This window comes from Moschus berezovskii, chromosome 15, assembly GCF_049115385.1.
Source record: "Moschus berezovskii isolate FMDL1 chromosome 15, NW_MosBer_1.0, whole genome shotgun sequence".
Classification (NCBI taxonomy): domain Eukaryota; kingdom Metazoa; phylum Chordata; class Mammalia; order Artiodactyla; family Moschidae; genus Moschus; species Moschus berezovskii.
In genome coordinates, this window is record NC_142474.1 from 65,505,396 (window position 1) to 65,518,720 (window position 13,325).

Genomic DNA, 13,325 nt, shown 5'->3' on the forward strand with positions numbered 1-13,325 from the left:
TTTTGAAGAAATCTGAAATTGCTGCAGCCTGAAAGTAGTGCTATATTTTTCAAAGAACAGAGGTTCTATAATATTTATCATGACATTGCTTTCAAGGAAAGAATGTCCGTGAACCTATGTGTGTGTGAGTGTATTCTACTAGTTCATGACTTTCAATGGAGTATCTGTGAGAACTACAGAATGTGCAACAAGGGAGAAAGATGCTTTCTTTTTTAGCTGGTACTAATTTATTTGGGAAATGAGACACATATACGTGATAAAACTTGAAAATATTTAGGAAAAACATACTGGTTAGTGAAATACAGTTGTGTTTGTGTATATATACATACAGTATCTATAAGTGTATATCTGTGTTGTATAATAGGGGACAAGCTGAGTAAGTGTAGGAAAATGAAAAGTACATTAATTAAGAATAAACTGGGAGCCAGGTTTCCATGGAGGTTAAGAGGCTTAAGCCAGAAGAGAGAAAGAGTGTTGTACAATTTGGAGGGACCAGCTTCCTTGCAACAGTTAGTGTATATGGCACACAACTTTTGGGACATGCTCTGCTACCTGTTTTCATTTCAACTGATCTTCACAAAGAGCCAGTGCTAGATACTGTTATCCATTTTTCAGATGAGGAATCCAAGGCTCTGAACATTCACACAGATGGGCAGTGGCCCAATCAAAATTCACATGCAGATCTGCTGGGCCTCACCCAGCACACCCAACCAACCTGGGCAGGAAGACAGGCCGTGAGTTCGTACAAGTGAAGCTAGGAAGGTTGGGAGCAGCTGATGTCAAGGCCCGAGCATGACCTCGGAGAACACTGAGGCTTCACCTGACAGGTGACAAATACCTGTCATAGGCATTCTGGGGATAGCATTTTGATGATGGTTTGAGAGGCTATGTGTAGAGAGCATGGGGATAACCATTAGACAGTTCTATTTGTTCAATGGCAGTGGACGTGGAAAGAAAGCTGTGACACTCTCTTTTTAATTGAGCTATAGTTGATTTATAAGATTATATAAGGTTCAGGTGTACAGTCTGGTGATTCGGAATTTCTGAAGCTGTGACTCTCTCAGACTTTTGAATGAAAATCCAAAAGAAGTAGCAGCTATATTGGATGTAGGGAGGCAAGAAAAGAAAGAAGAAAATAAGGCTTCAAGTCTCAAGGATGGCATTGGGCGGTGGGGAAAGGGGGAAATCACAGTGCATCTGAGACTAACACAAGTTTGAGGGCTGAGTTCATCTGGAAGGAAGCAGAATTCTTAATGACTTAGGGAGGATCTCACTATTTCTCCATCCACCACCTTCAGATCTCTGAGAAACACTGACAATGAAGAGCTGTTTTTACCTCTTTTTCTGACACTTTCTTTCTTTGATGCTGTCAGATACAGGTAAGCAAGCAAATGCGTATGTTTGTGCCTGCGTGTACCTACGCATATGTGGATTTACAGAGGTCAAACAGCTTACAACACAAGGAAATACATACGTAGTCATGTGAGCCCACTGAGATCCTACGTCTGCTGTTATATATACTAAAGGCTTTCTAAACAGGTGCTCAGATGAATTTCTGAAGAAAGTTCTCTCCATCTATCCATACTTATATGGGACAGTACCAGAGTTCTTTGAAATTTAAAGAAGTTGTGGCAATGCTCCCAGAAATGCTTAAAGTCCTTTTTTGTTATTCGCGGTGGCCACTGACTCACAAGACCTTAGGCTTTCAAATTTGGTGTGGCTAGATTTCGAATTTGGTGTGGCTAGATGGGTGCCGGATTTAAATGTACTGTCCTGAAATATATCAAAAAGAGCTTTATTTAAAAGAAAAAAATCTGCTGCTGCTGCTAAGTCACGTCAGTCGTGTCCGACTCTGTGGACCGACGGGAGCCTGGTGGGCTGCCATCTATGGGGTCCACAGAGTCAGACACGACTGACATGACTTAGCAGCAGCAGCAGATTTTTTTCTTTTCTTTTTTTTTCAGGGTAAAATCCTTTTATTTATTTATTTTTTTTCGTTTCACATATGACAACATACATGTTTCAGTGTCATTCTCTCAAATCATCCCACCCTCACCCTCTCCCACAAAGTCCCAAAGACTGTTCGATACAACTGTGTCTCTTTTGCTGTCTCGTATACAGGGTTATATTTCCATCTTTCTAAATTCCATATATATGTGTTAGTATACTGAATTGGTGCGTTTCTTTCTGTCTTACTTCACTCTGTATAATAGGCTCCAGTTTCATCCATCTCATTAGAACTGATTCAAATGCATTCTTTTTAATGGCTGAGTAATACTCCATTGTGTATATGTACCAAAGCTTTCTTATCCATTCGTCTGCAGATGGACATCTAGGTTGCTTCCATGTCCTGGCTATTATAAACAGTGCTGCGATGAACATTGGAGTACATGTGTCTCTTTCAATTCTGGTTTCCTCGGTGTGTATGCCCAGAAGTGCGATTGATGGATCATATGGCAGTTCTATTTCCAGTTTTTTGAGGAATCTCCACACTGTTCTCCATAGTGGCTGTACTAGTTTGCATTCCCACCAACAGTGTAAGAGGGTTCCCTTCTCTCCACACCCTTTCCAGCATTTATTGCATGTAGACTTTTGGATAGCAGCCATTCTGACTGGTGTGAAATGGTATCTCAATGTGGTTTTGATTTGCATCTCTCTGATTATGAGGGATGTTGAGCATTTTTTCATGTGTTTGTTAGCCATCTTTATGTCTTCTTTGGAGAAATGTCTGTTTAGTTCTTTGGCCCATTTTTTGATTGGGTCATTTATTTTAAATAAAGCTCTTTTTGATATATTTCAGGACAATACATTTAAATCCGGCACCTCTGTCCCTGGAGGGTCTCCCACACATTAATGTCAACTTAAAAGGGAAGGCGGGACTGAATTCATAGCAGGAATTACAGGCTGCTGTGGAAAACAGTGACATCCAGATAAAGATACAATTTTTATTAACTGGCTGATACGCGAGTTTAATTCCTCAAACCTGGGAGACGATACATTCTCAGATTCTATCCTGTCCCAATATACACCATTGTGACAGAAGATGGTGCTGCTTTAGTCACTGAGCCATGTCTGACTCTTGTGACTCCATTGACTGTAGCCCTCCAGGCTCTTCTGTCCATGGGATTCTCCAGGCAAGAATACTGGAGTGGGTTGCCATTTCCTTCTCCAGGAGATCTTCCCAACCTAGGGGTTGAACCCAGGTCTCCTGCATTGCAGGCAGATTCTCTATTATCTTACCACTGAGTCACGAAGGAAGCCCTGAAAGAAGATTCAGTTCAGTTCAGTTGCTCAGTCGTGTCCGACTCTTTGCGACCCCATGAATCACAGCAAACCAGGCCTCCCTGTCCATCACCAACTCCTGGAGTTCACTCAAACTCATGTCCATCGAGTTGGTGATGCCATCCATCCATCTCATTCTCTGTCGTCTCCGTCTCCTCCCACCCCCAATCCCTCCCAGCATCAGAGTCTTTTCTAGTGAGTCAACTCATCGCATGAGGTGGTCAAAGTATTGGAGTTTCAGTTTTAGCATCAGTCCTTCCAATGAACACCCAGGACTGATCTCCTTTAGAATGGACTGGTTGGATCTCCTTGCAGTATAAGGGGCTCTCAAGAGTCTTCTCCAGCACCACAGTTCAAAAGCATCAATTCTTCGGTGATCAGCTTTCTTCACAGTCCAACTCTCACATCCATACATGACCACGGGAAAAACCATAGCCTTGACTAGACGGACCTTGGTTGGCAAAGTAATGTCTCTGCTTTTTAATATGCTATCTAGGTTGGTCATAACTTTCCTTCCAAGGAGTAAGCGTCTTTTAATTTCATGGCTGCAATCAGCATCTGCAGTGATTTTGGAGCCCCAAAAAATAAAGTCTGACACTGCTTCCACTGTTTCCCCATCTATTTCCCATGAAGTGATGGGACCAGATGCCATGATCTTTGTTTTCTGAATGCTGAGCTTCAAGCCAACTTTTTCACTCTCCTCTTTCACTTTTATCAAGAGGCTTTTGAGTTCCTCTTCACTTTCTGCCATAAGGGTGGTGTCATCTGCATATCTGAGATTATTGATATTTCTCCTGGCAATCTTGATTCCAGCTTGTGCTTCTTCCAGCCCAGCGTTCCTCATGATGTACTCTGCATATAAGTTAAATAAGCAGGGTGGCAATATACAGCCTTAACGTACTCCTTTTCCTATTTGGAACCAGTCTGTTGTTCCATGTCCAGTTCTAACTGTTGCTTCCTGACCTGCATACAGGTTTCTCAAGAGGCAGGTCAGGTGGTCTGGTATTCCCATCTCTTTCAGAATTTTCCACAGTTTATTGTGACCCACACAGTCAAAAGCTTTGGCGTAGTCAATGAAGCAGAAATAGATGCTTTTCTGGAACTCTCTTGCTTTCTCCATGATCCAGTGGATGTTGGCAATTTGATCTCTCGTTCCTCTGCCTTTTCTAAAACCAGCTTGAACATCTGAAAGTTCACGATTCACATATTGCTGAAGCCTGGCTTGGAGAATTTTGAGCATGACTTTACTAGCGTGTGAGATGAGTGCAATTGTGCGGTAGTTTGAGCATTCTTTGGCATTGCCTTTCTTTGAAGGCAATGAAGAAGATTAGTAAGTGATTATTTTGGAGGCGGCAAGTGGATAATTAATTCTGAAGGGGAATGTCATTTAAAGCATTATTATTTTGTTTCCTCCAAGAAGTTCTTGCCCCAACCATGTTTCTGTTAATGGAAAGCTTCTTACTCCACAAGTTTTTGAAATTCTAAAGCTAGTGGACTACTGCTTGGATTTTCCCAGGAGCGACCAGTTTTGAATTTTGCAATAAAATAAAGGGAACAGGATGTACTGAGCTAGCCAAAAAGTACATTCTCATTTTTTCCATAACATCTTACAGAAAAACCTGAACAAAATTTTTGGCCAGCCCAATACATGATTTTTAGGTAAGAGGGACTCACGCATTTTTTAATGAAAGAAATAAAACTTCAAGAGTAGATCCAACTTATTTTTGAAGAAGAAAGAAAAGAATAAATGCTCTTAAAGGAGCTTTACAGAGTATATACTTTAAAAACACTGGTCAGTATATTAGAATGATGAAATTCTGACTCTTAAAATACATTTAAACAGCTTTTTAAACATACTTCCTCCATACAGTGGGCAACTTTCCTTTGTGCAAAGCATTTTCAACACTTTTTGTAATGGGAATATCTGACTTTTTACCAAAAGATTAAAAACATTACTCCTGGTCTTCCTTTTCACTTTGTCTTTCACGAGATCAAGTGAGGTTCGTGACCACTCAGTCACACTTGGTCTCCTGCAAGTCACTTACCTTTCTTGAAAATTTCGTAACGTATGGAAAATCCTGCGCCGTGTGTCTCATAGTCAGAGACAAACTTGATGAAGAGAAATGGCCCTGAAGACACGAAGGGAGAAGGCGCGATCTTTCCGCAGAACTTTCCCAATACGCGTCCGTTTTCATTTTGTCCATCGATGACCTCCACATAGTCATACCTGAGGCAAAGGTGGAAAGAAGCATCAGGTTAGGGAGGAAAGTCCTTCTGATTTCAGTCATGGAGAAGCCAGCATTCTCCACCACCGTCTGTCAGGAGAAAAAATACGTGCTATCTGCATTCACTGCTGGATTGCACAGAGAGGGGGAAAAGAAAGTCTAGCAAAATGAAATAATTAAAATGGACTACATCATGTCCGTGCACATCGTCTGCTAACACAGAACTGTTAAGAATAATGGTGTCCATTATACTTGCAGACAATGTCAGTTAAAGTAACCAATTAACAAGAAAAAGGAAAATCTCATGAGGACAATTCGCTATTATTAAGTTGCGTTCCTTTGTCTGGGGTTGGGTGGGGGATGTCAATACATACTGCTATGCATTCTTTTCAAACTGTGAAGTTCTTTTATGAATTCAAAATGTCTCCCTGGCTGGAGCTCTCCATGAATAATACTTTGATTTCTGTGAGCGACCCTCTAAACATATGGCCACAGAATAATAAACAGATTCTTTACTATTTAACTCCATTCCACCAAACTCCAGGCTTCGCAGGAAGAAACCTCTCTCAGTATCCACTGTGGTCAAAACAAAGATTTTCTTCCCCCAAAACTACAACTTGAACTGTAGAACACAATCTCTACAAGGAAAAAAGTTTATTTAAAATTCAAAAGTAAGTTTTTACTACCAGCCTGAATCTTTAAAGGAATGCTGTCATTGGAAAAGAAAATGTAACAGACTTGGAATCATCAAAGTGATATGATTTTTAAAAATTCAGGCTTAATGATAATACACTGAGATAAATGATAAAGGGAGTAGCAATAAAATACTAGCCTAAAGAATGCACTGAGATAATGCATATGCTTAGATGAACCTTCTCCATTTCTAAAATATGGAAATCCATCTCCAGTAAAGTAGCATCTCCTAGGAAAACAGGAATATTTTTCTTTGTTTGGCATTATCTATTTCTTAATGTCTTGCTCTTCCTTTTCATTATTTTTTTGCCAAGTCACCTAGGATTCAGATAACCAGATAATCTCATTTGGATTCCATATTTCTTCTAGAACTGACATGAAGACATTACAATCCATTCATTTCAAACCTGCATTTCCCTGTTGAACTTGGTTCAAAAATCCTGGGATATATTCATTTCAGGAATGGCTAAAATATGGCAGTAACATAAACTGCATCTGGCAATTTAAAAGAGATCAAAGTGCGGGAAATCTTCATGATGACCAATGTCACCCTTAGCAATCCTTTTCAAATTGTCCAGGACACGACTTACGTTTATGTAAAGTCTCATGAGACAACTGCAAAGATGCTATCATGAGTCCAAGTGGATAGCTTAAGGCTCTCTCAATTAAAAATGACATTACCTCATCAGTTAAGACTGTGTGCCAGCCTTGTGTATATCAAGAAGAAAATAAAGCTGACAGTGATGGAATGAAGTATTAACATATGTGAATTATTGTATTAACTGCATTTCCCCTGCTGCATCTGCTGATTGCAAGAGCAATCAGTGGCCAGTGAGCATCACTGTCCTTTGAAAAACTGTGAAGACACACAGAGGAACTGTTTGTTTCTCTACACACTGGGAGATGCTTTGCATGCTTAGACAAAGGAGGAGGAGGAGGAGGAAGAGGATGAAGATGGTGTTATGTTCAAAATCCTCAGTGGCTTCTTATAGTCAACCGAGGGCCACTGGAAAGAACCCCCCATCTGTACTCCTGAAAGCCTCACAAGCTTGCATTTATGCAGTAATTCCTTTTATATCTGCAGCTTCATTGACTTGGCAGGTCTGCGCAGTTTACCCCACACTCGCTTATAATTTAACTGTGATTTGAGAGGCTGGCTGTGTTTGGCCTGGTGACCGTGCGTCCAGCACTGCTCTATAGGCTTTTTACTTGCATCCCGACATGGTCTGAATACTAAGTGGCCACATCCTAGTGCATTTTGCCTTCCAGACACAAATCAGAGAGGTGGGTCAGCCATTCTGAGGACTAAAGGGCATTTCTGCAAAGAGACCTCTCTCCCAGGTATGAGAGAACTCAGCTATTAGACTGCTGGGGATGTGTAATGGGAGGAAGCTAGTCTTTTAATTCACATTATCTGCTAGTGGTAAATTCTAAGCTCTCCTCTTGCCAACAGTAAAAGCTATTTTTAAAAGGGGCAGAGGGACTAGACGTTCTATCCAGCAAGAGATAAGTCACTGCATCTTAAGTGCCAATTTTAGGCAATGGGATTTTTCAGGGACACAATAGTTACATTTATATGCCAGGATGCTGCTATCATTTTAGCACCTTCCTTCTTGGTACCATCCGACAGGCGCCCCCAAATGTATCACAGAGAGCGATTCATGTAAATATTCAGGAGGGTGTACGCGTACAAATTGCGAAGGGTGATACTGCCAAGGAAGTTAAAAAAGCAGCCAGCCTCTCTGAAGTTGAGACCAGTTCCACTCCATAAGTTTCTCACTGGCAAATGTGATGCCAGGAATGTAGCTGGTGTGTTAGCATCCCTCCCCAGAGACTTAATGTGTCACCACAGCAACGCACCCAGTCTGCGTTGGCCTGAGGCCCAGGATCCTGAGTTTGCAAATTTCAGTCCCCCAGCCGGCTGCACTGCTCTGTTACTGCTGCTGGCATGGCAAGCACTGCGTTCCTTGCGATGCTAGCATCCTTGGTCCTGATACCAGAGACCTGTACAGGTGAGCCTGGAGGCACCTGTCTGACTTGCATTCTGGACCCATGAGCTTGGGCTCGGGAGGAGAGCTGGGGATGGTGTCTTTGGACTCTAGTTCAGAGAAGCTAGAGGAGGGTTCATAGGCCTCCCAGGCAGCGCTAGTGGTAAAGAACCCGCCTGCCAATGCAGGAGACATAAGAGACTTGGGTTCAATCCCTGAGTCAGGAAGATGTCTTGGAGGAGGCCATGGCAACCCACTCCAGTATTCTTGCCTGGAGAATCCCCATGGACAGAGGCACCTGGCTGGCTACAGTCCAGAGGGTCACAAAGAGTCGGACAAAACTGAAGCGACATAGCACACGGAGGAGGGTTCACAGAGTTAACCCATCTGTTTCTCTGGAGTCCTGCTCCAGAAAAAGAATGTTCCAGGTGACAAGGAGGCTGCATCTGGGTCCACAGTGTACCACTCACTTGTGCAGGAAAGCCCTTCCTCAGACATCACTGCCCCACGTTTCATCATAGGAACGCCAGCATCTTATGGATTTAGCCATCTCTTTAAAAAAAAATTGTCTTTTAAAAAAATTTTTGCTGTGCTGCATGGTTTGTGGGATCTTAGTTCCCTGACCATAGATCGAACCCAGACCCCCTGCACTGGACTCACAGAATCCTAACCACTGGATCATCAGGGAATTCCCCCATCGCTCTTCTTAAACCTTCTACCTTAAAGCTTTCACTTCCTGCACGAATAATGGTAAAGCAGCCAAACTTTACTGGGAATAAAGCAAAGCTCTCTCTGCTTAACCTTCTTACAATTAAAAACATTTCCCCAAGGTTTCCTTTTTCAGGTGTGAAGGCTTGGCTAGGGCAGTGGTGGTGTGGGAGCTCTTCTCATGAGTGCTCCTGGCTTTAAGCCCAGGCTTCCTAAGTCCCAGGCATCTTGTTGACATATCTCCAGCCCTCACCCTACCTGGGTATATGTGGGTGGTAAAAACATTTTGAATCCTAATAGCAGTCACGAGTTACGTTTCCCATAAGAGTGATAAAAGAATAAAGATTTCCTTCTAAGAATTCTTGAAAGGATTACTCAGAGATTACTATTATTATTTTCTTCTGGAAAGTTTAAATTATGGTTTTAGGGAAATGGCCAAGGAAGGGGAAAAGTGATGAGAAAATAAAGAAATGTCTTCAGTCACTAAAGAGTGGTTTGGGAAGCTTTCTAGGTATGCAGTGCTTAATAGACAAATAGCACACTTTATTTAAGTCGGGTTTTCTCCTCTGAGTGCAAATGACCCCTGACTCTATGGTGGGGCCGTTAATGGTTAAAAAAAAAAAACAATTAATCCTCTGCAGGGTGTTGTCTGTATGGGAAGCTACTGTACCAACCCCCCTCACAGCTTCTGGACAGCCTCGAGTTGTTGAGAAGGGGGATTTTAGGTAATGGTGTCTTTTTAATCTCCTTCCAAAAGGATCTTCCCCTGCGTGCATACCTACGTTAATAATGGAGAAATTCGAAACCTGACATCATAAACCAGAGTGAGAAATGATGCTGGCTAACATAATTTTCACCTGCAAAAATGTGTTTCTTTGGATCTTTGGTCTATTTTACACGAGGCATTAATAGCCATCCCAACTGAGCAAGCTGTAAACGATTACTGTACTGCTGCCCAAGAATTACCTTCCCTGTTCCCCAAGAGAGAACAGATTTTTTTTTTCTTAGAGTATTAGAAAGAGGACAGGGATATAAAAATATACAATGATGGAGCTAGGAGGGGCCAATTAGTTTTCATCTGTGTTTCTAAGCGATTTTACATGATCCACCTCCTAACTGTTCTGGCTTCCTTGCAATGTTCTAATCAAGGGAAATATAAGAAAAGCCTTAAAAGGTTCACAGTCTCTTCTGTTGTAAAGGACTCTTTAGAAATCTATTCAAAAGAAATAAACTGGAATAATGTCAAATATATATGCAAAAAGTATTTCCTGAAGCTTTATAATAATGGGGAAAATGGAAATAAGGCAGATAGAAAGGAAGTAAGAGGGATTTACATACATTCATATGGAGGAATACTATGCAGCTACTAAAAAGAATGTTCAACAAAAGTTTCTTTAACAAAGGAAAAATGCTTATGATAAATAAGTGAAAAATCAGAACATAAAACTCTGTATACAAGATATCCTCTATTTTTATTTGTATGAAGTAAAAGAACAGGGAGGAAACATGCAAGGTGTTAACAAGTGTTTATCTCTAGGTGGTGAGATTCTCTATTATTATTATTATTTCTGTATCTTTCAAAATTTTTATAATGAACAAGTGTTCCTTTGTCATCAGATAAAAGTTATTTTGGAAAGCATTAATATCTATGCATAAAGTCTGAAATCAACACCTTGCGATGCAGCTAACAACTCCGTTTATTGGTCAGAAAACAGTATCTTCAATGATGCTTTATTTGGATAAATAAATCAAAGGCTTTGCCTTTTGTTTTTAAAACAACAGGATCAATGAAACTCCCTGTATTTGGCAGGGCGGGGGTGGGGGAGGCAGTACTAGAAAGTTAAAATGAACCAGATAGGATTTCATACTTTCTGAAATGCTGGCAGTAATACTTTTTCACTGTCATGTGTTTATGTGGATTTGCATGACGTTTTAGACGGTTGACATTGTCTGCATTTTTTTCCATATGGAGGTGGCTGCCTGTGAGACATTGGAGTAGCAGGTTAGGATTTGGATGGCATTTCTCTTGCCCCACTGTCAAGTGATGGTCACTGATGGTGATCTTATCACCCAAACTCAGGTTCCAGCTATGAGGAGACTAAGGGTCTACTGTCTACTGAACTTTGAGATAAGCACAAGTCCCAGGGTGCAGGTGTGACCGCTGGCTGGCCTGGTCTATGCCACAGAGCCATGAAGAGCCAGGAGCTAAAAGACCAGGCAGCTTTGCTCAGTGGCTGCTACATGTACTTCAGCCAAACCATCTCTCTCTAGTAACCTACTCCACTGATGGTGAATGGGATATCAAACATCTCATTCTTGAATCAAAAAATTGCTACAAACACTGTCTTTTGTTCAGCGTCATTGTCCTCCTCAAAGGCCCACACAGTGTTACTCTCGTTACTTGTCCATAGGTCTCCAGATCATTCTCCTCCAGGAAGTTCCAAAGCCACAGAATCCACCTGACACCTTTCCTGTGTGGCTCCTTTAATTAAAGCTCAATAAAGATTGCCATATGCATCATAGTCAGATAGCCCCTTCTCAAATAATCAAGAGTACAGTGAAACTCACAAAGCTTGATCTCACATGTTAACATTTTCATTTTTAAGCTTTTGTAATGCCTCAGGGCCATAATAATGAATATCAATAATTTTATTGATATTAAATTTTACTGATAATTTTATTGATATTAATCATCCATAGAAAATGATTCAGGTTCAGTTCAGTTCAGTCGCGTCCGACTCTTTGCGACCCCATGAATCACAGCACGCCAGGCCTCCCTGTCCATCACCAACTTCCGGAGTTCACTCAAACTCATGTCCATCGAGTTGGTGATGCCATCCAGCCATCTCATTAGCTAATAGTATAACAATATGTGTAAAAGTGAACAGTCCCAGGAAATGAAGTTATTACGAAAGTGAAGAAGGAAAATATTTAAGGAAAAACTTTTACTGGAGTAAAAAGAAATATTAAATGGTTTTCACTGCAGTAATACAAAGGACTAATCAAAGGGAGTTAGATGGAGAAGACTCTTGAGAGTCCCTTGGACTGCAAGGAGATCCAATCAGTCCATCCCAGTCCATCCTAAAGGAGATCAGTCCTGGGTGTTCATTGGAAGGACTGATGTTGAAGCTGAGACTCCAGTACTCTGGTCACCTGATGCAAAGAGCTAACTCATTTGAAAAGACCTTGATGCTGGGAAAGACTGAGGGCAGGAGGAGAAGGAGACGACAGAGGATGAGATGGTTAGGTGGCATCATCGACTCAATGGACATGGGTTTGGGTAGACTCCAAGAGCTGGTGACGGACAGGGAGGCCTGGCGTGTTGCAGTTCACGGGGTCGCAAAGAGTCGGACACGACTGAGTGACTGAACTGAACTGAATCAAAGGGAGGGGTCACGGCTTGTTAAGACGAACTAGAAAAAGAGAGAAATTGTGATAATAAACATTTTGCAGGTAGCAGTTTCCTGCTGCTGTGTAATGAGTCACTCCAGACATAGGGGCTTAAAACAGCACACATTTATTAGCTCAGGTCAAAGGCTTCCCAGGTGATGCTAGTGGTAAAGAACCTGCCAGTCAATGCAGGAGATGCCGGAGACAAGGGTTCCATCCCTGGGTTGGGAAGATCCCTGAGAGGAGAGCATGGGAACTCACTCCACTATTCTTGCCTGGAGAATCCCATGGACAGAGGAGCCTGGCGAGCTATGGTCCATGAGATCACAAAGAGTCAGAGATGACTGAAGCTACTTAGCATGCAGGCACACACTGGCCTGGCTAGGGTTGCCACTCAGTGTATCATAAAACAGAAGTCAAGTGTCCACAGGGCTACATTCTCATCTGAGTTCTGTGTCTTCATTACAGTTCATATTGCTGTGGCAGTTTCCTGCAGTTGGGGAACTACAGTCCCCATCTCCTTGCTCACTGCCAGTTGGGGGCTGCTCTCAGATTCCAGGGGCCACCCGCCTTCCTAGCCACACAGCTCTCTCTAGCTTCAGAGCCAGCAACAGAGACGTTCCCTCACACTGGATTCTTCCTATGCTTCAAAACCCCTCAAGAAAAGCTGGGTCCTTAGTGAGCATTCACCTGATTAGGCCAGGCTCACCCAGGATAACCTCCCTTTCTCAAGGTCATCTGATCTGGCAACATAATTAAATCTGCAGAATCCCTGTACAGCAGCACCTAGATTAACAGATGACTGAGTATCTAGAAGAAGCTGTTGTGTAATCAGGCTTGAGGATTCTGCCTACTACCCAGACCCAGCTCTGGATGGATACATGAAGCTTGGAAACTGCAGTACAAACTCAAGCAGTGGGGATGGTCCATGTACATCCCCTGAAAGGGTAAAGGCTAGTAGGATCCAGGGTAAGACAAAGGGCAGGGGTGGGAAACTGCAGCAAGGCTGGAAGCTAAAGTCTCAAAGGGGACAACAGGG

General features: G+C 42.1%; 1 protein-coding gene across 5 annotated transcripts in view; it reads right to left on the reverse strand.

Moving 5' to 3' along the window:
- NRP1 (neuropilin 1) overlaps positions 1–13,325 on the reverse strand; it is a 151,263-nt gene that overhangs the window by 87,447 nt on the left and 50,491 nt on the right. For all 5 annotated transcript variants that reach the window (XM_055428093.2, XM_088844151.1, XM_055428098.2 and 2 more), the window contains one exon: positions 5,328–5,509. In XM_055428093.2, the coding sequence (XP_055284068.1) occupies positions 5,328–5,509 (182 nt within the window). The remainder of the gene's footprint in view (positions 1–5,327; positions 5,510–13,325) is intronic.